This window comes from Syngnathoides biaculeatus, chromosome 16, assembly GCF_019802595.1.
Source record: "Syngnathoides biaculeatus isolate LvHL_M chromosome 16, ASM1980259v1, whole genome shotgun sequence".
NCBI classification, from domain to species: domain Eukaryota; kingdom Metazoa; phylum Chordata; class Actinopteri; order Syngnathiformes; family Syngnathidae; genus Syngnathoides; species Syngnathoides biaculeatus.
The window spans coordinates 14,128,455-14,153,698 of record NC_084655.1 but is presented as its reverse complement, the minus strand read 5'-3'; the positions used below and the strand labels follow the sequence as shown (position 1 = coordinate 14,153,698).

Here is a 25,244-nt window from a genome sequence, read left to right as displayed (position 1 = left end):
ATCCAAGCAGTAACATGAGCATGTTGCTTCTCCCTTCTCGACATGAACACACGCACACAAATTGCCGCGTCACGCTGTGATGGGTCGGCTAGCTATAGTGGTCCCTCACGCTTGGAGGGTAGCTCTAAATTTAGGCGCTGATTGTGTAGTGGGCACGCATTTGTGCACAATGTGCTCAATCAATATCAGTAGTTTATATGCGGTGTGTGTCGACGTACGTGGACATTTGCTCCGACATTACATTTGCCCCCCCCCTTTTTTTTTTTTTTTTTTAAATCAATGTTAAGAAAGGTGTCAAAGAAAGCCAACAAGGAGGAATATGAAAAAGAAGCTGGTAGAAGCTCACAGATGACAGAGAGAGCGCGAGAATGAGAGAGAGAGCGAGACAGAGGCACGGAGAGAGAGAGAGAGAGATCGTGCTGGTGAAAGGTCGTCTTTGATCATCCAGTTTAGAAAGTCCGGGTCAGGCACTGAAATACTTGGGGAAACCCTGCTTGGCTGTGATGACAAACTGACACCGGATAAGTGCTGAGAAAGAACACCAAACGGGGAGCTCAAACAAGCTGATCCAGGATCAGGCACGGACGGGGCGCGGTCAAGCCGTCCATCCCAGAAAGAGCCGGCCAATCTACATCTGGTTTCTAGTCGTCCCCATGACCATGACAACGAGACACCCGCTACAGTACTCCAGCGTGAAACGTCACTGTCCAACGAAAAGCATGGAGGCCCGAATGTTTGGTTTGTGTTGAGAAATGTTGAAGTGAGTCAAGGGGAACATTTTCTGGAACAAAGTCATTTGGAGTGATGAGACCAAAAATTGCACTTTTTGGCCAGAACCACGACATTCGGAGAGGAGTCGACAAAGCCTACGATGAGAAGTACACCGTTCCTACTGTGAAACATGGAGGTGGATGTTCTGGCGGTGTGTGGTGCTATAAAAGCATGGGAAAGCTGGTCAGATTTGATATGCACCACATTATGGGACCCACTTGGAGATTCCAACACGATAATGATCCAAAACACAAAGCCAAGCCGACCTGTCATTGGCTACAGCAGAATAAAGCGAAGGTTTCCTGAGTAGCCACCGCAGTCTCCCGATCTCATTGTCATCGATTTTAAAAAGGGGTAATACACTTCAAAAAAAGTTTGATCAGCATCATTTGTGTAACTTTTGTCAGTATGATTTAAAAATAGTAAACAGTTTGATGATAAATGACTTCATCCAAGCACTAACCATGAGTGAAAAATGGTATTTATGCATCACATTTTCGAAAAAGAAAAATTCTGCCCGTGTATGTAAACTTTCGAGCACAATTATATTCATATTAAGGTAACATGACACCTACGTAATGGCCACAACTGAGTATTTCATACACAGGTTAGACCTAATTTGTGGCCACTCATTAGCGTTACTGTATATCTATATTGCGGCCACAATTAAAATCCCTTTCCCCCTCCCACCCATCTTAGGTCTGGGATACTCTTGAGATGATTTTTGTAACAATTTTGCTTCTTTGGGATGACAAAAAAAATAAATAAAATGAGATGCATGGTTTTCACTGGTAAGCAAAAAGTGGTTGAATCCCACTCGTTGCCCGTATAACTAACAGCAGACTTCACTCTGGAGACAATTTACGGCTTCGCCACCTGAACCAGCAAACTGGCATTTTTTTCCATTCACAATGTCACACTAAACAACAGCGTGCACATACACACAAACGCACACATTTTCAACAAAATACAGCGCCACCGTTCCCAGCCCGCCGCCGACTAAAGTCGTTCCTTCCCAAACGGCTTCGCTCTGCGCTCACACGGCCTCCTGAAAGTCCACCAAGTGCAAAATCCAAGGCTCCTCGCGTCAACATGTCAGTTAAGTTAATCACAAAAAAAATAAAAAGAAGTTTCCGATGTTCCTCTTGATAAAATGTGTCAAACAAGACCCACAAAACAAATTAAAAAAAACAAAAACTTTTAAGCAAATAGAGGTGGAATTAAGTAAAGCATTTTTTTTTTTAATGAATTATTTGGTAGAGCAGCTCAATATTGTCGCGCGCGCACACACACAAACTCACTCGTGGCTAATACTCATTTGCTAAATCGTCACTGCTCGGCTTAAAAACAAACGCGAACTTGCCGTAGTTGCCAAATAAAAACAGTGGCGGAAGGGCCACACGCGCGCGCACACACAAAGATGGGTTTAAGGTCCATGGCTTCACTAATGGTCGTACACTGGAGCTTTTGATTTTTAAAAAGCCCCACCACCCCCCCCAAAACGGGGGGGGGGGGGAAAAGTCGAGCATCATAAGAACTAATAATGACAGCTAAGATAGAACACTTATAAACATGGACGCACAATCACGCTATTAGTCAGGTTGAGATGCCCCCCCCCCCAACCCCCTCCAGAGCACAATACAATCATATTCCATTTGTAAACAGGTAGAAGCCACTTGACTTGTTGTTGCATGTGCGGACACAATTGGGACCAAGGCAATGAAATGTGGACGACTTTTGCTTCACTGTTTAAAAAAAAAGAAAAAAAAAGTCGCTTCTCCCCCCCCCATTCCAAAAACACTGTGGCCATGAGATCTAAATATGTAGTTTAAAACATTGTCGTACTAAATGAAACATTTAAAAACGTGTCAGACAGGGAAAAACAAAACAAAAAAAAAACCTCTCAGTAGGCCGAGAAGCTACAGTATGCATAGATACAGTTTCGCCTTTCTCTTGGTTTGCACAACATTTGCACTCCCCCAGTTGTTGATTTTAACGTGGGTGGAGTGGACACACACACACATATATACACACACACACACACACACACACACACACACACACACACACACACGGACCCCCCCAACCCTCAAGACAGCATATTGAAAGCAGTGTGTTGAGTTTCTCCAGCTTAAAGCAGTTATTTGGCAGAGAAAAGAAACTTACAGACCATATTATACATTGTTTTCAGTGCTAAAAGTTGGATTTTCATTTCCTACGAGGAGGAGTAGTAATTTTTTTTTTTTCCTTTCTTTAAATCAACTATCAGGGGGGAAAACTGGCTTGATTTCCTGAGAACCATTGCTGGTTATTTAGCAGACAAAGAGGAATAATTCAAAATAACCAACACCATGGCCAAAAACACTGATCCGAATTCCCAGAGTTACAAAGCATCGTCTTCATCCTCGATTTTTTTTAAAACCTTTTATAAATGTTTTTGATTTTTTTTCACATTTTTATGATTTTTTTTTTTTTAATAAACATTTTCGATTTTTACTCCATCTTCTCTTTAAAATGAAGGATGAACACACGTTCCGCCTCCTAAGTCTTGTAAACAAGAGGTTGCAGTGTGGCACCTCCGAAATATTGAAAAGCCTATTCTGAAAGTGCTGCTCCCGCCCTCACCCCCTCGGGGGCTCGAGGGCGGGCTTGCTCGATAGGCCCCCCCGACCCCTACATTAGGGTAGCTTGGGCTTTGCTAGTCCCAGCTGCGGCTACAGTCCTTTGCACTGCAGAGCTCAACCACGTTCTTTAGTTTTCAAACAAACATTGGTGCAATACTTTTTTTTCTCGCCTTTTTTTTTTTTAATAGACCACACCCAGATAATCCTTCCGGGTTAGCGTATCTGCTTGAACTTATCGGTTGATCTTGAACTCTACGACAACGCAGTAAGGTAGGCGTGCCAAGGCAAAAGAGGAGCGCGCGCAAACACACACACACGCACACACACAGGCGGGCACAACATCGCCACGCATATACGTAAGGACCTCAATGAGTAAACAGCTACACTGGAAAAAACTGGCTGCTCCCTCTCTATATTGCAGATTAAATATATACTGAGAAAAAAAAACATTCAGTGCAAAGTTTAAAAAGCTCATACTCCAACATTGTCAGCAAAAAAAAAAAAAAAATTGGAATTCAAATAAACATGACAAATGAAACAACAATGAGCTCGATTGAAGCTTTTTTCGGTGTGAAAGAGCACTACCTGGAAGCAAATATCCATCCGTTCACATTATAGAATTGGCCTGCAGGATTCAAGTATTCCGACTGATATGTTTTTGGGCTAAAACAAAGTGGACATATGTGCAGAGAGAGATAAACGTAACTTGTTTTCCACAGGGGGGACCCCGTTTTGTTGAACATCGCCATAAGTGAGTAGTGCCACTTATTTTGCTTTCATTCCACTAAATTATTGTCAATTCTCCACTGACCCTTGCCGACGTTCCCTCACATGGAGTCTGCGGCGCCCGTCAGGTGATCCACCGGGAGGAAGGAGCCGATTGGAGAAGGGCTGTTGAGCCTTCCTGCCTCTGCGCCGCTGGGGCTGCCCCACAGGCTACCGGAATAGTTGGCCCCGCCCCACAGGGAGGAGCCGTGGAGATCGCCGCTGTTCCATTGGCTGGGCTCGGCGGCGCGGCTGGGGAAAGGGTGGGACTGATCCATCCTGCTCTGAGACGAGCCAATGGCCTGCCACCCCGAGGAGGCCTGCCCTTGTGCAAAGAAACGGTTGATTTCCTCCTCGTTGGCAAACTTGGCCACAATAGTCGTGTTCCCCAAAAGACACCTGTGCACAAGAGCATGTGTGTAAGTGTCTGTGTATCTTTTGCTGGGAGAGGAAAGAACTTGGGTCACATGACTTAAGTCACACTTAAGGCTTTATGGGGAGTATTCTCCCACGCACACACCTGGCTTGTGCGCTGTCAAGGTGCGCAAATTCTCCCGTTTATGACAAACATTTCTGATTATGAGAGCAACCGCCCATGAGGAGTGACTCGTTGAAGCATCAGTAGTTAGTAGTTTTCATAAGTAGTGTTTCCCTGAGACGTGATTGCCATTGAAATTTATATGGTACATGTGTTGAACCTTTAAAGGTGAAATTAAATGAAGTCAATAGGTATGGAATATAGACCCGCTTAAAAATGTCAGTTATATTTCAGCCATGTATACAGCACCCCATATTGACAGAAAAATGAGAAATTTTGCTAATTTATGAAAAAAAAAAATCATCCATAATTATACAGATCCTTTGTTCAGTATTTAGTAGAAGCACCGCTTTGAGTCTTTTTGGGAATTAAGCAAGTTTTTCCAACACCTGGATTTGTGGACCCTCTGGCATTCCTCTTTCCAGATCCTCTTGAGTTCTGTCAGGTCGGATGGTGACTGTTCATGGGGACCGGCCATGCTCGGGTTTCTCCAGAGATGCTCAATTGGGTTTAAGTTGGGGCTTTGGTTTGGCCATTCAAAAACAGTCATGGAGTTGGAATGAAGCCACTGTTATTTTAGTTGTTTGCAAAGGGTTGTTATCTTGTTTACAGTCAAACCTTCTGTCCAGACTGAGGTCCTGAACAATCAGAAGTGTTTTGTTCAGGATATCCCTGTACTTTACCGCATTCCCCCTTCCTTTGATTGAAACCAGTCATCCTATTCCTAAACCTGAAACCCCCCCAAAAGCATGATGCTGCCATGCTTCTCTGTTTGGTACTGTGTTGGACAAGTGATTAACAGTACCTGGTTTTCTTCACTCATACCGCTTAGGTATAAGCCCAAACGTTTTATCGATCCTGGTCTGATCAGACCAGAGAATATTATTTATTACGATCTTGGGAGTCCTTTGGGTGGTTTTAATTTTTTAACCAAAATCTGTTGGGGCTGTCATCTGTTGTGCACTGGAGGAGCCTTTCATCGGGTCACTCTGCCATTAAGCCCCATGTGGTGGAGAGCTGCAGTGCTGGTTATCTTTCTAGAACTTTCACCCGTTTCCCAACTTCATTACTTGAGCTCAGCCCGAGTGAACTTTGGCTTCTTTATTTCTCTCACAAAGGCTCACTATGATCAAACGGCAAGGTCTAGGAAGGGCTCTGGTCATCCCAAATGTTCTTCATTTAAGGATTATAGAGACCATTCTTCGGAATTATTTTGTAATCTCAGCCAGGTCTAACCCTTGCCGCAATTCTGGCTCAGAGCTCTTCAAACAGTTCCTTTGAGGTCTTGATTCTCATGTGCTCTGACATGCACTGTTAAGGTCTTATGTAAATAGGTGTGTGGCTTTCCGAATCAAATCATATCAGTATAATCAAACAGCTGGACTCCAATTAAGATGTAGAACCATCTCAAGAATGATCAGAAGAAATGGACAGCACCAGAGTTAAATATGAGTGTATTAGCAAAGAGTGGATACTTATGGCTATGTGAAATCAGTTTCTTTTTTTTTTAAATAAGTATTAATAAATTTAATTTCAACAATTCCTTTTTTTCTGTCAATATGGGGACCTGTGTGTACATGAATGAAGAAAAATACCTTAAATGATTTTAGCACGATTACAATACAACGAAAATTTAAAGGGGTCTAAATACTTATTACACCTATTCGAAAGAACCAGATTCCTGTGCTTATGAGTGAAAACGTTCGGAAGGGCACCAATAGCAAAACCAGCGAGCCAGCAGTTGGTCAGCATTGCCAGGTAATCATACTAGTGTCACACAGGCTAAAGACATTTCAAAAGAATGAATATTCAAAATCTAACACCATGAAGATAATTGAAGTTGTGAGCGGCGCTTTCAAACATACGCCAAACCGCCATATAACTTGTTTGAAATGGACATTCCCCTCACTTGTGGATGAAAGTACGTTTACTGGCACTGAATTTGTCTTTTCTAATTATTATGACATTCATAACGTCACGAGCTGTGAGAGGCTTGGAGCACGGGAAATGATCAAAACCTCCAATATGGTGTCACCTTTCCAGGAAACTAAACTTACTAAAGCCTCTAGAATGCGGATAACGAAACTCACTCAAGTCTCAAATATGAAAAGCAACTGCCACACTTCAGGGTTACTCCATATAGAATGCATAAATGGCAAGGTGCAAAAATGACAGAATTAAGTCAGTGATATAATTGGTGCCATCAGAAAAGCCTGGTCCATTCCCGTTCTGCGATTAAGCATCCAGGCAAAATAGGTATCCCTTTTTATACCATCTAAAAGGGGACAATGACTTTTTGATACGTTTCAAATAAATGCATTCAGTTCCAGTTAAGAATGACCGTGTAACACAAGCAATCTAGGAGATATGACGAGTAATAATGTCCGTAATCTTACATGTGCAGGCTCTTCTGGGCCTTGGCAGCCTCATCCTTGGAGTTGTAGCACACTACAGCGTTACCATGTCGCAGGTTGAGGTGGAATGTGATCAGAGGGCCATGCTGCATACACAAAGTCCTCAGTGTACAGCCATCAATCTGCGGAAGCGTTGGACCAACAGTTAATGACGCGAACCAAATGGGAGGTAGATATAGACTCAATTTGTGTGTATACCTGAGGTGTGAGGTTTTTCAGAACAAGCCATTGGGTTCTCCCTGAGCTGCTGCTGTCTCCCCAACTGGAACCTAACCCCCCCACCCAAAATAATGTGCAATTTACAATCCTGGTCTAAATTCCTCAAAGAGTGTCAATTGATGACACAGGAAGATATGACTACAGACATACCCAGTCATATGATGGTTAAAATGTCATTACTAAGACAATTTGCTAGTTTTATGACAAAGAAAATTGTTGATTTTGTATCTCACCAGGTGGGTATGTGGAGTCAGAGGAGCCCCACCCACACAGCCTCAGGGCCGAGCCGTCCCAGCCGGAGGAGGCTGAGCTGGGCTTTTGGCTAGTGAGGCCAGGTGGAGGTCTGGAGGGGGCCGCCACGGACAGCGCCTTGTGAGGCAGGGGGACCTTCCACAACTCATGGGCCAGAGAGGAGTTAGAGACAGAACCAATGCCGGGAGACCACTTTGACTCACTGGGTCTGGCTGTATGGACATGGGAGCACAAACAACTTTTACCTCAACATTTAAAAAAAAAAAAAAAAAAAAAGTTGTCTTATTAAATCTGTAATCAAGCCCTCAATGTAATTTGAAAAATCCCAGTCCCCATTTTTCACAAGTAACACTTTTACAAGTGTAAAGATATACACACACTCTTTAGATGGTGTACGGACAAAATATATCAAGGCTAACATCTTCATTTCAGATGTCAAAAAGTGTTTGCTTCTTCCCAGTGTTGTCTTTTGCATGACAACCAGGTCCAAATGGCTCTTTTGAGTGTTAAAGGTTCCCGACCCCTGATCTAGAGCATCTAAGAGCTGAATTAGAAACAGAAATGTGCACCTGAAGTGCTTTGTGCTGTACTGGTGAGGGAACCGCTGTGGCTGGAGGCACGAATGGATGACCAGGCACTATTAGAAGGCATCGTGGTGTTCAGTGATGAGGATGACCCTGGTCAAAAGGGGGGGGGGGGAGAGGGAGAGACAGAATTAGCCACTCACTTGGTCTGATCTGATTCTAGCATCATTCATTAAAACCAAATCCAATTCTACAAACAAATAACATCTTAATACTATACGTCTAACTGTATGTGCAGGGACAAAATAAATTCCAGTCAGTGGAACCATCGTAACATTGATTACACCGGTAAGGTTTGTGTTTATCATGCACATGGATTTACCATTGTTCCTGTCCCTGAGATGGTCTGTGTCACGGACGGTGTTGATGGAGAGGTTATTTATGACACTACCAGGGGTCACATAAGGGTCAGTCTCAGGGTCAATGTCCTGGTAACCTGTCCAAGGTTCGCCAGGTCGGAACTCTACACACACCATCACTGCCGTTAGCTGCTTTCTAGGCAAAAGATTGTGGGGCAATAGTGAACATAAACTGGCGTACCTGGGGGCCAGGCGACAGTGTTTCCATGGAGAGGGGGGGAGTTGGCACGGGACGGCCAGCCGTCACCCACCGAGCCCATTGATTGGCCGGGAGGACTCAGGGGAGATGGGCCAGGGGACAGGAAGTCATAAAAGGGAGAGTCCTCTAGATGCAGCCCTGACGAAATAGCACCTGTGGGAAACAACCACAAAAACAGGAGAGACAGTCAAAGACATGAAAGGGATTGATGGGATGTTCAAAATGGTTCCAAACTGACATTTTCTGTTTTGCTTTCTATGGCACTAACGTTTTTGTAAGTATTCAAACATTAACCCAATCAATCAAAATCTACAAAATCAACAAAACTTCATGATTCATCATTTTGTAATGCCCATCCCTGTAGATTATTCTGTTAAGATTGACAGTAATATTAACATTTTAAAAATCATTAAAAAAATAAGTTTACTACAGTATGTTAAGTCATAATTGTATACCAGATTTGCTGTTCTGCTCCAGAGGGTCAGCAACCCACAGTTTCTTCAGTCTGGACTGGGGCGGTTCTTTGTAGCCTAAAGCTCCGCCAGCATTGGTACCAACACCCACGTCCAAGGATACATTCAGGTTAGAGTTCAAGCCTGATTGGAAGAATAATGAAATACATTGCAATTTCACTTCCTGAAACAATACCGATATACAATTGATTGTCCTATACAGTATAAAGGGGTCTGACTATATTCTTTTAAACTGTGTTTTTTAGAAGTCAACATACTTAAAGGGAAGTTGCTAAAGGACCCAAGACTGGAAGCATCCTTCTGCATCTCAGGGCTATTGTGGGGCAAGTAGCTATCCAGGTATGGTTTGAGGGCTGGGGACTGCTTCAGCAGGGAAGGGTCCAGGTGACGTGGTGGCTGCATCATTGATGGAGATGAACCAATAGGGCGCGTCTAAAGAGAGCAGGGCAAGATGTTAAAATTTAATAGACCATGAATTAACATAATATAATGAATATATAGTTGACAAACCTGCTCAGGCGGTCGTCCCACAGGCATCACTCTCTGGTTTTGAGCCTTCTGTTGCTGCTGCTGCAGGAAGATAAGACGCTGCAAACAGAAAATAAAATAAAAAAAAAAAAAAGGTTCTAAACTCGTAGCTCATGAAAGGGGTCTGTGTGACGACTAGCATTTGAGAAATACAATGTTCAGTTTTACTTGTTAATGTGACCACTTCTGGCACTTTACCTGGAGCTGGTTCAACTGGTTGAGTTGGGACAGCTGATTAAGCACAGCCACCTGCTGAGGGCCTAACAGAGGGTTCAGGGCTCCATTACTACCCGGGTATTTCAACAGGGCTGGAGGGACCTGAAAACAGACAGGGATGTTTCTCTGAACCATCCATGTTATGTTTTCTGCTCAAACTGTGAGTGAAAACTTAAAACATGCCGCACACAAAGCAAAGCAACATACCTTGATTGAAGAATTGTTAAAAAAAAAAAAAAAACTGCAGTTGGCAACCTATACCCCACATACTTGGCAATTGGCCCTCACAAAAATAACCAGTGAAAGAACAGTAACCCAACGTGTTTAGATTGGGAATTCGTTTGAGGCACAGTGTGCCCTTGCCCATTTGTGGTTCACTGTTCGCGTCCGTGCATATTTCCCAATTTTGGTCTCCAAGGGTTTTTTTTTTGTTACCGTATTTTCACAATTGCAAAAGTCTTAAATCCTCTTCTAAATAGACAAGGCGCCACATTAAACATGCACCTTACAATGTGGTGCAACTTATGTGCACACAGAGTTCCAACATTTGCAAATGTCGTGTGACTTGTCCAACAAAGTACACTAAAACACACTGGTTACACTCTCAGCATGCAAGCCATCAAGTGTTTCAGCATTTATGTAAGATACCTTATGATGGCGCTCACGAGGCAGTGAGGAACAATTGCCTTTTGCATCTGTAAGCAAAAGCTTAAATTGCCCGACACACTGCCTGTGTAGGCAGGTCATTACTAACAATGTTGTTCACGGTGTCACATCAAAACTAAAATGATCACACCACAACAAACAAGATAGCATAACATAAAACAAAATAATGACTCACAAAATAATTGACAAAACATGCACTTTAAACATTATTTACCTCCCCCAGCATGCTTTGCGGTACTTAAGAGTCAGAAGCTTCTTTTGGTTACAGATGTTAGAAGCAATTGTTAATCACTGCCTCATGTGCGCCATCATATGACAGCCAACATACACGTTAAAACGCGTGCTGGCATGCATGCTGAAGGTGTAATCGGTGCGTATTAATACTGCATCCATTATTCATGGTTTTCATTATTCGCAGGGGTGTAAGGAATGCAAATAATGGGGGAACACTATTTTGCATTGAAACCACAAAAAATATGGGACACTTGTCAAGACTCAAGATTGCCCTGGTGGCAGTAGTTCTTTTAGGAAACAGGCAAGAAACAAAAAGGAAAGTGTGTGGACAAGCTGTTGGCAATGATAACCCAGGGACTGACAGTACTTGAGTATTTCTGCGATATTCTCCATGTTTCACTGCATCAACCACAGATGCATATGAAAGTAAGTACAGTTCAGTATTTCACAAACACGGTACTGGTGTGACTCACATCATACCTGTAAACGTTTGTTTTTGTTGTGAATGCTCGTGATATAACGGCATTTTTGGCAGTTACATCAATGTTTGTACACCATTCTGAGAGTGGCCAATAGTCATCAACCCCTTACGAAATCTAGTTGCGGCACATCAAGCGTTGTGCGACAGCTCAGTCAGCTGAAGCCCTGTCACAGTGTGCAGTGGGCCCTAGGTTGTAATTTTCTTGATTTTTTTTAAAAAACAACTTCTACTCATATATGCATCATCCTCTTTCCATTTCATTTGTTCATCAACTCTTGGGTGTAAAGTGTTATGAAGGACAATCTGGTTTGGGGTTGTGCGTTACCTGAGAGGGCATGATGGGAGGAGGCACTTGGTTATGGAAGCTGGAATGAGGGAGTTGAGATTGCAGTCCACTGCGGCCCTGTGCTAAACTGCCACCCAACATTGTGTTTACATTCTAGGTGAGAAGGCAAGAAAAAAATGTACATACATATAGTCAAACATTGTATTGAAACTATAGCACAGTCAGAAAATTATGTGAAATTATTGACATGTACAGTCCCCTTAAAGTGTATGGAATGTCCTCAGCACACTTTTGCTAATACGATACAGTTTATGCAGAATTTGAAACTGAATTCTGTTATGAAGGAAACTTATTTTTCAATTATCGGCAAAAAAAAAAAAAAAGATCATACATTGCTGGATTCGCCTGAAAAAAAAAAGACGAAAATGAAGCGGAAACAGCAGAGTAGGAACGTGACAACAATGACGAGCATTGGAATACATTGTAAGAACGATGATGAATTTTCCGATATTTCGAACGATGAACACTATTCCAAAGGGTCCCACGAAGACGGTGAACAATAAGAGCTTTATAAAGGCGTTAAAGGTTATCAATTTGAGCCGGTTAGACAGCACACACGTTCAAATGCAGAAGAAAGTGCCGAGCAAGCAGTTAGATGCATGTAGCAGGACAGTCCTCGTGTTGGAAACAAAGATTGGTAAGCATTTGTGAAGTTCTTGTTTGGTTTAGTAAAGGCCTTGATATCCTCAATGTATATCCAAAATTTTCGGTCTTGTTTTAAAACCATGCAAACGCCGTGTATTTAGTAAATAGGTATGTGACCACCTGGCCATTTTTGTACCGCACGATGGATCTGCCTGTGCTCGTATAAGAAACTATCTGCAGTACGATGTGCGTCACTAATTTGCGTGTACAAGGCTCGTTTATTGCACCAAAACAAACAGAAGATAACGTAGTCCACAGTCAAAGTTGGTATATTTTCACAAATAAGGATTTTAACGAACAAAATATGTTTAAAATGTTATTTTTTATGTTGCCATGTTAATTTGAGAGCAATAGCAAAAAAAATCTTGCTTCACCTTAAATATAATTTCACGTGGGAAACTGATGCCATAACCAGACAGAACCAGACGCACAATCAGGGATGAGAATGCCAAATGAGAAAAAAGTCTGAAAAGTAGCCGGAGTGTGGGAGCCGAAGGCCCTCAGCGGGGTGCAGGGGCAGTGCCCTGTCGTGGGCCAAGGGGGTGAAGCCCCCGGAAGCTAAGCGATCTTAGCAATTTGTTAGCCCCAAAACCATTAATTTCAACACTGAATTTAACTCTATTTGTGGAAAAAATGTCCCTTGTTTGGTGCTCTACCAGTACAGCAAAAATTGAAATATCAGTTTCATTTCTTCAATGCTTGAATTATTGTACTTATTTGAAGGACATTACATAAGAGTTTCACCATTTGCCAAACTTCAGAATTAATTTTCAATCTCTTTCACTGTTTAAGATGGATACACCATTATATTTTCTTTTTGATATGCAGTCAGTTATTCATAGAATTAGTATAGTGTAGAGATGAAGCACAAGAACAATTGAATATAAATTACCTTACCACATATGTGCTGTAGGCTGCTTTATCCATATTTCTCCAAGAATTCAATCAATTTAAAGTTTTTAGTATTTCAATGAATAGTTTATATACAGTTATTTACATATGTCACTGATATTTTCCAGCCATGCCCATCTAAAACAGTTTTTGATTCCAGCATCCTTGTCAATATCCCTCGCTCGATCTTCATCCTTTTTTTCTAACACGTTCGCCATCGTAAAACTTGGAACACACCGTCGCTCAGTTCGCGCTATGACTTGGCTAACTAACAAGTTACATTGCAATTTCTGAGAACCGAGAACACATGTCAATGGCAATGGTGAAACTCGATTAACCACTAACACGATTGGATCGTTATACTTTAAAACTCTGTTGTTCAATCAAGTAATCTGCCGCAAACAAGTTTTAATGTTTATGTCACAAAAGGAATATATTTACACTACCGAGCAAGTTAGAACGGCCTATGATAGTCGTGCTTGTGCTAGCACTAAGCTGAACTTGCAGCTCAGAGCCCACCATGGAGAAGCAGGCGCACGAAACCCTACCCCCCTGGAATTTTCTCAACGGATTTGCGCTTATCTCGAGAATGGTCATTTCGGTGTGAAAAAGTCGGAAATCCGCCGATCGGCGGAAAATTCTCGTCCCTGCACAATAGCAGGTCCACCTGTATTGACGTACGAGGCTCCGCCCCCGAAATGAGTCGTTTTTCAGACACAGGAAACTAGGTCAAAATTCACAGACTTTAATTCATAAACCCTTATATTTTTCATTAAAAACAAAAACGGTGATGCATTTTATGGTACAGTTGAACATATATTTTCGTCTAGATAAGATAATGTGCGTTTGAAATTAGGCATTACACGTTAACCAAATTTTGCATTTTGCTAAAGCATTAATAATAATGGAGCAATAATGTGTGACACCAGTTGCTATTTCTAGTATGTGTGTGTATGTGTCATAACCTGTAAACTACAAAAGGAAATAGTTATTGTACATAGGCGAATACCCCACGGTCCAAAAACTTTGTGTGTTCGGGGAAGGTGGGGGGTGGGGATTGCATTGAATTCAGTAACATCTTGTTACCAGGGGAGCTTTAATTAGAAAGCAGAGATACAACATCCTTGTGATGCTTGCACACTCACCTGCCGAGAGACAGCATGACTAGAGTGGGCAGGAGATGGCCCAGTCTCATGACATAGGATAGACTGAGTGGAAGTGGAGGGAGGAAAGCTCATGCTTTGACTTAAGCAATGCTCATCAGAAGCAGAAAGGGGAACACATAGCTGCGGAAGCAAAGCCGGGTTCACAGCAGAGCGCCCGCAAGCACAAGGGGAGCAAGGTGCCAGCCACACACAGACAGAGAAGGAAAAATTTGGTTAATTTGAGGGCAAAGAGTAAAAGTTATTAGGAGGTGTCACCATTGCAGGGAAGAGGGACATCTTGTAGGAAAGGGTGAATCAAGCTAAAAGACAAAGAAATGCAAGAGCAGCAAAGCCAAGGCAACAAAAAACTCTGGAAGGCAATCAACCATTGATCCACTAAGGTCTAACTTAATTGGCCACCGATTGCTTATCGGGTCAATGACATGAGCAAAGCAGCAGCAAGAGCTGCTGCGTAAACGTGATGCAAGTGTAATGTACAACAAAAACTCTTAACGTGATTAAAATGCACTGCTGTGAAATAGCCACTGTGGGGTGCAACATCACAGTAAGAGCCCAACTGTGTGGTATAAGGAAACATCCCACACGATTTGCTTTTGATCATAAACACTACTACAAAATCCCAGTAAAGTACTACATTATTGGGTTACCGATTGTAATCCTAAATTATATTACTAACCTAAACAGGCACATTTTCTTGGGTTAAGGTCTTTTGATTCATGTTTATTGTAGTAAATTGAAGTCTGCTATATTAATCATCATCATTATTATCCATCATTGTAGATACTGTAATTTCTAGAAAATAATGGGCAATTTTTTCCCAAAATATTATCAAAAAGTTAATAGAGCGCATTATAGTTAGGTATGGATGAAAAATAAAAATACAATCCCATTGTATAGTCATATACAGGTACATAGTGGTAGAAAATGCATACATATACATTTAGATATGCTATTCGATGTCTTATGTTACACATTTATATATACAGTATTACAGTAATGTGCACCCCCAACCTGAGCTCTCTGAGCACCTCGGGGAGCTTGTATTTTACGATTGTTAGCGTAGCATGCTTGTTGCTACTGTATCAAAGATCAGAAACGACTGCCCATGAGTTTGTTTTAACTTAAAGACAAAAAATGTCGAGTACAGCGGCTAGTTGTGCAGCTGCTTTTATATATTTTATAATAAAATTAAAATCTTTTTCCATACTTCAGCATTTATTTTATTTGGTTGAGGGATTCTGTTCTGACAATTACAGGGACCAGGAAAAAACGTGTCCTGTCCCGAGATTATATTACCGCTACATCAGCACATGGACAATTATTATTAATGATTGTTGTACGGACAGTTTTTTTTTGAAAAACAATACAAGTACAAACCTAACAAAATATAAATACAGATAATTTCTAATATTCTGAGTATATGGGTAGCGGCAAATTGGTGGTGTGCATTGTACATTGGTAGAAGGGGTTTCCTGGTTTTTTTTAGGTCAACTTTGGGGGTGCGCATTGTACTCGAGAAATTACGGAATATATTATAGCAATGTCATTGCAATACAATGTGTACTTTATAAAGTTTGGGTCCCAGAAGGAAAGATAATTTCATACTTTATGCTCAGAGTATTTTCCCCAGTATTACCTTGTCATAGTAAGAGCTGCGATCCATAGGGGACTCTTTGGGGAGTTGGTGTTGAGAGCCATGATTCCTCCCCATTACACTACTGAAATCCATTGTGTCCATGCGCTTCTCCTGCACCATACCTGCTCCACTTTTCATGGAATCATCTGGAGAGTCTCTCTTTAAAAGGAGAACCAGAAGAAAAAGGGAATTCATTTGGCATACTAAAGAATTAAGATGGTTCCTAAAGGAAAACACATTGTGTGCCTGATCAATCATATAGAGGAGTAGTTCTTAAAACATTTGCACCAAGTACCACCTCAAAAAAAGACATCTCCAAAGACTAGGGCTGTGTGATATTTGAATGTCACGATGAGCGCATCACCAATAGTCACATTGCAAAGTCCTGTGATGCTGCAGGCAAATCAACTCTGGTACACTGGGTGCTTCATTCCAATCAAAATCATAGTGTTAATATTGACTAAAGTGAAACGTATATTAAAAAGATCTGAAAAACAAGTGTTGGCCTTCTGAAAAATGTATTACACTAATATGCCCTCAAACTGTTAGACCTCCTTTTGCATTACAGAATCAAAGCAGGGAGGTTATCAGCCTTTGTCCTAATTAGGTAACACAATAGCATCCCTTTCGTAACACCAAAACAGTAATGAGTAATAGCCATGAGGTAGCCCTTTAATGACTGAAAATATAAGTGTTTGTTTATATGTAAGCCATGAGATGAGAAAGCGGAACCTCACTGGCAACAGCAAGTCTGAATACTTACAGAAAAGCCCATGTTGTTGAACTGGTTCATGAAGGGTTTCATCCATGGCTCGTCTGATTTGACTGTTTTATTCACCTAAAAACAGCAATAGCAGCAAAATGATTAAGAATTAAATTTACTCCGATAAATGAAATTAGTGAGTGACAACTGCATGATGGAAAAACTATATCCTAATCTGCTTTTATAGTGCAAAGTGACGGTATCACAGCGAAAACCAACCTTGCAGGACCCCTTATGCTTGTAGTTCCAGGTGTTTTGGTCATGTGATCTGTTATCCTGTTGGTTGTTAGTCCACATGCCAATCTCTACTTCCTCTTCCTGATCCCAACTGTTACTCATGGACTCCTCACCACACCATGTATCCATTGGTTTAGAACCAAGACCTAATAAGGGGGGGAATGTTTGTGTATTGGGGAGGGGGAACAACAAGTTAATAAAATAGACAACTTCCTAATGAGGATACTTTCAACGGAGACAATCACAATCAGCGGAGACCTTAATCTCATACTTACCGGATTTATGACGACCTCCCCATCCAGATGCAGGCTCTCTATTATCCCGGGTGAGTTCATTCCAGCTAGAGCGAGTGTCCACTGGCTTCCCCCAGGCAGAGGTCCCATTGTCCACAGTCACAGGCGGAGCAGAGGTGGGTTCACCCCATGTTGAGGACTCTTTCTGATGGGAATAAGGCTCACCCCAACCTAAAAAAACAAAACAAAAAAAAACAAGATTTGAAGTACAGTAATATCAGACATTTAAATGTAAATCATGAAATTGTGGAGTGTACAACGGTCAACCCAAGGTCAGAATACATACAATACTAATCATACAACATTAAGAACATACTGTATGTAATACAGTAGCCCCAAACAAGCTTCAAAATATTTTTGGTGTCCCACTGTTTGCTACAGACAACTCTCAGTCATATGTTATGCTCATGGTGATCATTTATGAGGGTTTGTGTTGCAGCTGACCGATGAGCCCTGCGAGCCTCTCTCACCCCTGGATACGTTTGGGGTGATAAAGATACTTCTCGGTAAAAATATAAAAGTTGAGAGAGAGGCTTCAGTCTCCCATATGTAACAAGGCAAGCACACAAGACAGCACAAATTAACTGTCACACAGATTCTAGAAATAGATGAACCCCCCCCCCCCAAATCCTTGAGTTATGGCAGGGGTGGGAAATCTAGGGCACGAGTACATACACCAAGGCAAGAGCATTTGCACCAAAACATCATGCTATTATATATTTTAAGTTATATAAGCGTCTCAAACATGGACCCCAGATTTCTTTGATTGGTAAATAATTTTCCCCTATTAATTTAGCAAGGTCCTTGGAGGATTTTATAAAACTGAAACTGACCTGTGAAAACTGAAACGCAACTTAGTAAAAGGTTCATACTCTTGACTTGAGTGTTACCAACCTAGTCATACTCACAGCATGCTTTGTATTCGGTATATAAAAAAAAAACATGGTAGAATGCCACACTTAAAATCGTAATGGTCCAAGGGCCCAGTGTGGTATTTAAGCTTTTTTCGAAACAGAGGATATCTTTTCTTTTGCCTTAAACATCAGTAACAAATGTATCTTTATAAAATCTAGAAACTTTTCCTGCTCAGAGTATCTGCCTAGGTGGCTCCAAACTTCTCCATTCTCCAATTCACTGCTCCAGTTAGCTCACTTGACAGAGTCCCATATAACCCGAACAGCACCTCCCTTTACTTTGCCAGAGACCGTTCATTTGCACATAAGACAACCTCCTCAACTGCATCTCTCAACCTTAACAAAAGTCTGGGTTTCTATTGCAAGCCCAATTGGCAAGCAAGAGAGAAAAGGCGGAAGGGGTGCTAATAAAAGGGGGAAGCGGTAGGGGGTGGGGAATTCAATGATGCTCTTAGCATTCTTAAGGGATGACTCAACCACATTCACAAAAACTTTACAGGGAAGACAATGGGTCAATGTTTGCCGTCTCCATGGTTTTTCAATGAACTCTACGCTTTTTATACATTTGAGGTTTTGTATACAAGCGCCACGCTTTAAATGAGAAAGTTCCATATTTCTAAAAGGGGAGGTGGATGACACATTTGTATCATTACAGGCATATTAACAGTGCTTGTGCTTACATGTCCTTATTAGGTTCATTTCACAGTCCACATTTCTGTACTGTTTATACATGTACTTGAGTCAAGCACATATTTCAGCATTAACCCCCTTTTCAGGCACCGCAAGTACTTGGAATGATGGAGTTGAATTGTGTAGTGAAGACATAACTAATAGCAAAAGTGCACACAACTAAATAATATGTTTACAATCAATGACAGGTATATTCTTGTCATATCACAAACATATAGGCTGCTGAAAAAGGTGCGACGTGACATTTTGCCCCCATGATTTTCTTTAACAAAGAAGGGCTGGTGGATTTTTTTATATTTCTTTCAGTAAAAAGAAAAAGCAAATGACTGATATTTGCAAAACTGAGAATGTGGGCGTGTAAACACAATCCTCAATACACTAAATGTTGACAATTTGTAAAAAAAAAAAAAAAAGAAATCTTTTAGGATAAGTATGTCAAGTAAAATGTTTGTGGAACATAAAATGAATAAAAAGTGGAGCCCTAAAAAAAAATGAACTTTTTCCAGTTACATCTTTTTAGTCTTTATTATACAGCTATGTGAGCTTTATTTTGGGCTACCACCATAGGTCGAAAAAAAATACTGACAATGTATAAATTGGCAACTTGTCTTTGGCAAAGTTCAACGCCACTGCCTTCATAATTTCCTTCCACTTTCCTTCTTAGGGTTTCTTAAAACAATGCAAACATTATTCCATGAATGTCTCTTGGGAGTTTTTCCTTCCATGTCATTCACATTGCAACCCTTGCTACAGCATGTCTCCATTTCAAATCCTGAACTAATTTGGTCAAGGTAGTCCATGGTTTCAACAGCCTTAAAATATAATTTGCACCAGATTCATTTTGCCTATTGTATAATACTGCACACCCAAACCAATTCTAAATAACTGAAAAACTGTGCCTCTCTACCAAACTACCTCCTCTGTCTGCTGCAATGTTTTCAAAGTCAACCGTTTACCTCAGTGGGAAGCAAAGTTGGAAGGCACAAAAATGATGTATTTTATCAAACCACCTATTCCTTCAACAAAGATTACACCACAAAAATGATTTGAAGCAAGATGATTTTGTATTCACAAGTTAAAGATACTCTGTCAGATGCTCAAATACTGAAGAAAAAAAAAGTGTTTTAAGTCAGTGTACAATTCTGTGAACTTACCTGAACCAGCACCTTTGTCTTGTCCACGAGGCTGCATGGGCTGAGAATGATGTGTCGAGCCATGCAATGTGTGAGATTGGTGTTGAGAAGATTGGCCAGGATGGTCCTGGTCTGAGTGGCCAGTTCTGTTCCACATGTTGACAGCTCCACCGTGGTATTTCACTTTTGTAACGAAGGAGTTCAAAATGAGTGAAAATCCAGTTGTAATTCATCCCTCCTGACTGCCAGCACCACCTTCTGGCGGTCATTTGGGATTTATAGAACCATAGGTACCTAGCTAAATTTCCTCTTACAATTTACTTTGCCCATAAACATCACAGTTACTTCAAATTAAACCTTAATTTAGGTGCCCTTACCAGGGTCTCCCCACGCTGCGGTTCCATCATCAATCTCCATCCGTCGACGAATGGATTCTGGAGAAGGCTCCTCCCACCCAGTTGCCACTTCATCCTTTTGACTGACTGTGGGCATGGGACCTCCCAACCAGCCTGATGAGAGAATCAAATAAACCCACTCAGGTCCTTACGCTTCATTACAGCCTCAAAACCAGCACACAGCTGAATAATATTTGAGAAATGAAACAAAAAGGAACTCTGAGGTTGTTCCTCAAGCGATATGAGCCCACGATCTGAGCATTTTTAAGGTCCTCCTGAGCAATGCATTGAACCTTCAAATGTGTTCGGCACTGTGCCATCGTATCACTTACAGAGGTGGGTGTAGATTATTGAAAGTTTATAACATACTCACCTGTAGGCTTATTGTTGGCTCTTGCCGTGTTGGAGTCAGGGCCTTTTCCCCACTCGGAAGGATAGGAGGTTTTAGAATTGGAGTCGGCCCAGTTTTGGGCACCCTGGTTGTTTTTCACTGGGTCTGCCCAACCTTGGCTCTTGTTTTGAAGGTTAGGTTTGGAGTCACCCCAGTTGGAGCCTAGGTTTGGAGTACTCTGGTCTGGAGTATTTGATCCGCCACTTCCTCCCCAGGTATTACTGCTGCTAGTATTGGTTCGCCCCGGCTCACTCCAGCATCCAGAACCTGATCGGTCGCTATCGCTATCCCAGCCCACTGACCCAGCACCCTTGTGGGGATCTCCCCAGTGGTTGTTAGCAGCTGCTCTGGAACCATCTCCAGTAATACCCCAGCCTTCATCTCCATTGCCACTGGTGGAGCCCCAGCCTTGCTGCTGTTTGGTAACAGTCCATGTATTGGATCTGGATGGGAGGGATGAAGGTCTATGACACATTTGGGTGTATACAATTCATACAACAAGCAAATCAGAAACAGTGTCAAGATGAAAAAAATATCGTCGCACAATTTCTGTTAAAACTATTATAAAATATTCATTGTCACACACCTGTCATCTTTGCTGGTGTTGTTGCCTCCTTTGTAACTCGATCCATTATCCCAGCCACCTCCACTGGTTGGCCCTTTGTTATCCCAACCAGAGGTTGATCTTGACTCTCCCCAACCAGAGATTCCCGTTTCTGGACTATCACCCCAACCTGTTAATATAAAAGAGAGGGTTTTTTTTTTTATTTGATATAATTTTGTAATAAATGTTCCTCTAAATCTGCTACATGATCTTTATCCACCCTTTCAACCCATATTTTTACCTCCAGAAGCCTGGTTAGGAGCTGCCTGTGTTGGTGGTGCTGTTCCCCAGCCAGGGCGTTGTTTTCTTTCATCTCCTTTAAGAGCGAGTTGCTGTTTGTTCGTGGAACTCACATCCCAAGCAGTGTTCTGTCTTATGGGAGTTTGTCCCCATCCAGTATTGGATAGAACCCTGGGGTCCACATCAGTTCGGCTCTGGAAAGATATGAATGGTGTCTGATTGTTGGCTTTTCGTCGGTTCACGCCTTTTGACAGGACATTCTCCCGGTCTGAGCTGGATTGGCCTCCAGAGCTCGCGCCACTTCCCTCACTTCCTCCAGTGCGGGCCCAGCCTCCTGATACACCTGCTAGGCTTGCGCCACCGGGCCCTCCACCTCCCATGCCTATAGCATCATCCTCCAGACTCTTCCAGCCATTGTTAGCAGCACTTCCTTTGTGAGTTTCAGCATCTGAATGGTTGTTGTCGTGGGTTGTTCCCCACTCTCCGTTTGGCATCTTGTTAGACGTGGAAGAGGAGGAGGAGGAAGATGATGCACTGCTTCCCCAAGGGCGAGGTACCCCTAAAGGAGAAGTCATTGTAGTTTGGTTGACATTCCCTTGCATTTGTCCTGTAGACCCTGGGATTTGAGCCCAGGGGTTGTTGCTTTGACTCTGATTTGGGTTACTGGCAGGCCCCTGATCCCAGCGTGAACCCCCAGAGTTATGGTGGTTATTATTACTCTTGTAAGCAGCAATAGAGGACGTTTGGGAATTTCCAGCCTGCATTAAGGCAGGGCTTTGTGGGTTCACAGTGTCTAAATTCGGGGGACCCTTATCTCCAGAGTAGGTAGATGCATCCCAAGGCGTACCATAGGTTCCGGGACCCGCCATCTCGCCATGGAGGCGCTGGGGGGCAGATGAAGGGTTTCCATTGGGCAGCAAACCACCATTTCCTGCTCCTCCAACTGAGCCCCAGGAGCATTCCCCGCTCAGTTGAGGTAAGGCCAGACAGTTTGGTGGAATAGAGGTCATTGTTGTGTTAGTAGTAGCAGTAGTAGTAGTAGTAGTAGTAGTAGAAGTAGTAGTATTCATCGTCATAGTGTTATTTGGTCCTTTTGATTCAGTGTTAAGGTTGGCGGGCTGCAGGCCACCATTTCCACTGTTGCTGCTTCCTAACACATTGCTGCTTGATGTACCATTATTTACCTCAGTGTCTTCACTTACACTGGTTTTGTCTGGAGCTGCCATGCCACCCCATCCTGGCAAGGGGCCCTGTTGGGGTGCTAAACCCAATTTTGAATTCATCCCCTGAGGCTGTAGAGGCCGTTGGCCCTGGGACATTGGGCTAGGGGTTGAATTTTGTAGCCAGGCACCATGGTTAGCATTTGGGAGAACGGTATTTGGATTTGATCCTCCATTTATGCAGGTGGTGCTTTCGCTGGAAGTCATCATGGTGTTGCCAGACTGGGTGCCCCAAACACTGCTGTTATTAACAAGCTTGTTGTGGTTACCCATGTTATTGCTGCCAATACTGCCGGACCCGGCCACAGAAAAATGAGGGTGTCCGGTAATGTTGCTATTTCCATTTGTTGCACCACAGATTGTTCCAACTCCTCCACCATTAACCTGATGACTATTGCCATTGCTGTCTCTATTCAGTGAAACGCCAACCATCATAGCAGAGGAAGGAGTGAATGTTGGAGAAGACTCAGAGGAAGCATTTGCAGACATCATTCTTGGTGGAACAGCAATTGCTGCAAAGTTATTCTCTGAGCGAGTTGACGGGCTAGATTCTGCATCCATGCATTCTGAAGCCAACTCGGGGTCTGATCCTGATCCACAGCCGGAGGAGGAAGAGGAGGATGAACAAGATAAAGAAGAAGAGGAAGGGGGCCAGACAGAAGAATTGGTTGAGGAGGGGTTGTTGGCTTTATCTGCGCTTCCGTCCACTAAGACCTTTCCCCAGTTGCTGTTGCTGTCACCGCTACAGGGAGAGCCAGAAGACCAGGGAGAGGGCTCATACTGTGAGTCCAAGTCAGGGTGTTCCAGGCCTAAGGGGGAAACAAGGACACAGAGGCCAAGTGTCATATACGCTAATGAAGTAATAATTCTTATTATTCCGTCAATCTATTCTTTACAGCAATAAGGTGGATGTGGTTATAAATGGCATCCCATTCACCCAAAAACCCCACCTGTACAAATGACCTGAGAACAGCACCAGGTCTGAATTGATTTGAATGTCCCCGTTTCATTACAACAGCAAGACCAAAATGCAAGCAACAGCTATATTTAAATCACTAAGCACAGAAAAGAAGCTCAGTGGGAGCAATAAGAGCAAAGAGGAAATTAAAATGAAGTGAAAGTAACTGGGGGGAAAAATCCTCAACGGAAGACGTGACAGATTTCAGACTTAGGTCCGGCGCACTGAAAGACAATCAGTCTGGTTTTTGTTCCAATTTTGCCCTTCCCTGACCAAGCATGTACACCGCCAGACAATCTTAAGTCTTTGAAATTTATCCTACAAGATTGTCCTTAGGTCTGATGTGTCTTAAGAATGGACCTGTCCCATTTTAGGTTGCGAAAAAGTTCTGGGCGAACAATCTTAATGAACAAGTTCAATATTTACGACCAACAAGTCTTAATGGGCAGGGGAAAGCAGACGAGTTCTGAATCATAACCCTGAGAATTGTGATGGAACAGAACGTAGCAAATCAAGACCCACCCTGGTGCAAAAAAATTAAACTGCAAATAAAACCATATCTTACCCGATGCCAGCTAGGTAAGTATGTTTCTTCTTCAGTTTTAGATCATGGTGGATCAGAATCTTTGTGTGTGCGTGCATGTGTGGTGTTCTGAGCTATAATTGGACCACACCACACACAGTACAATAAACTGAACTGCATGGTTTTTGTCCCCCCCCCCCCCCAAAAAAAAAAAAAAATTAGATTTGACAAGTCACCCAGATTATTTGGCTGAGCATGTTTAAAACGTAATTCCCCAACTCTGACAATGTCATTTCTTTTTTTAATGTGTCATGTTCTACATTATATAATATACAGTGGTACCTCTAGTTACGAACATCTCTAGTTAACGAAACATTCAGGGTACGAAATGCCTTTTCGTCTAAATAGTGTCTTGTTATGAAGGAAAATTCAGGATACGAAAGGCACTGAATGTAAACATCCTGTATCTTGGTTTGTTGGCACGATAGAGCTGCTCTCCCATTGGCTATTGCTGTTGCATCTTTCTGGCATCCCACTGGCTAGGTGGGACGTCAATATTTATCCATGATCCTTTTCGTTTCCCTTTGACACTCAAGCGTCATCGAATCACACGCTAGCACTTTCACATGCTTTGTCACACATTGGTAAAGTACATCTTTTTGGTGAGTTTTTCATTAGTTTATTTTTTTCAACTTTATTCATCTTTATTCACCATGAGGCCAAAGAAACTTTAGTGGAATTAAGTTGTGTCCATGCGTACATTCGTATGTGTGTTTTCTCTTTGCTGTCAAACGTTTGCCGCCTCCTCCATCCCCCACAATGCTTTTTACTTCTCACTCACCAACCTCTTTGCATAGTTGCTCAATACCAAAGGTG

General features: G+C 42.3%; 1 protein-coding gene across 5 annotated transcripts in view; it reads right to left on the bottom strand.

Moving 5' to 3' along the window:
* Positions 1-248: 248 nt before the first annotated feature.
* Positions 249-25,244, bottom strand: part of LOC133514202 (trinucleotide repeat-containing gene 6A protein-like) — a 42,223-nt gene continuing 17,227 nt past the window's right edge. For all 5 annotated transcript variants that reach the window (XM_061845685.1, XM_061845684.1, XM_061845689.1 and 2 more), the window contains 21 exons: positions 21,669-23,696; positions 21,410-21,557; positions 20,806-21,266; positions 20,415-20,546; positions 20,059-20,220; positions 17,283-17,471; positions 16,990-17,153; positions 16,771-16,845; positions 16,008-16,166; positions 11,649-11,762; positions 9,925-10,044; positions 9,709-9,786; positions 9,456-9,630; positions 9,181-9,321; positions 8,708-8,878; positions 8,490-8,630; positions 8,153-8,260; positions 7,565-7,795; positions 7,311-7,381; positions 7,095-7,234; positions 249-4,559 (listed from right to left, as the gene is read on the bottom strand). In XM_061845685.1, coding sequence (XP_061701669.1) covers positions 4,223-4,559; positions 7,095-7,234; positions 7,311-7,381; positions 7,565-7,795; positions 8,153-8,260; positions 8,490-8,630; positions 8,708-8,878; positions 9,181-9,321; positions 9,456-9,630; positions 9,709-9,786; positions 9,925-10,044; positions 11,649-11,762; positions 16,008-16,166; positions 16,771-16,845; positions 16,990-17,153; positions 17,283-17,471; positions 20,059-20,220; positions 20,415-20,546; positions 20,806-21,266; positions 21,410-21,557; positions 21,669-23,696 — 5,345 coding nt within the window. In that variant the 3' untranslated portion in view covers positions 249-4,222. The remainder of the gene's footprint in view (positions 4,560-7,094; positions 7,235-7,310; positions 7,382-7,564; positions 7,796-8,152; positions 8,261-8,489; positions 8,631-8,707; positions 8,879-9,180; positions 9,322-9,455; positions 9,631-9,708; positions 9,787-9,924; positions 10,045-11,648; positions 11,763-16,007; positions 16,167-16,770; positions 16,846-16,989; positions 17,154-17,282; positions 17,472-20,058; positions 20,221-20,414; positions 20,547-20,805; positions 21,267-21,409; positions 21,558-21,668; positions 23,697-25,244) is intronic.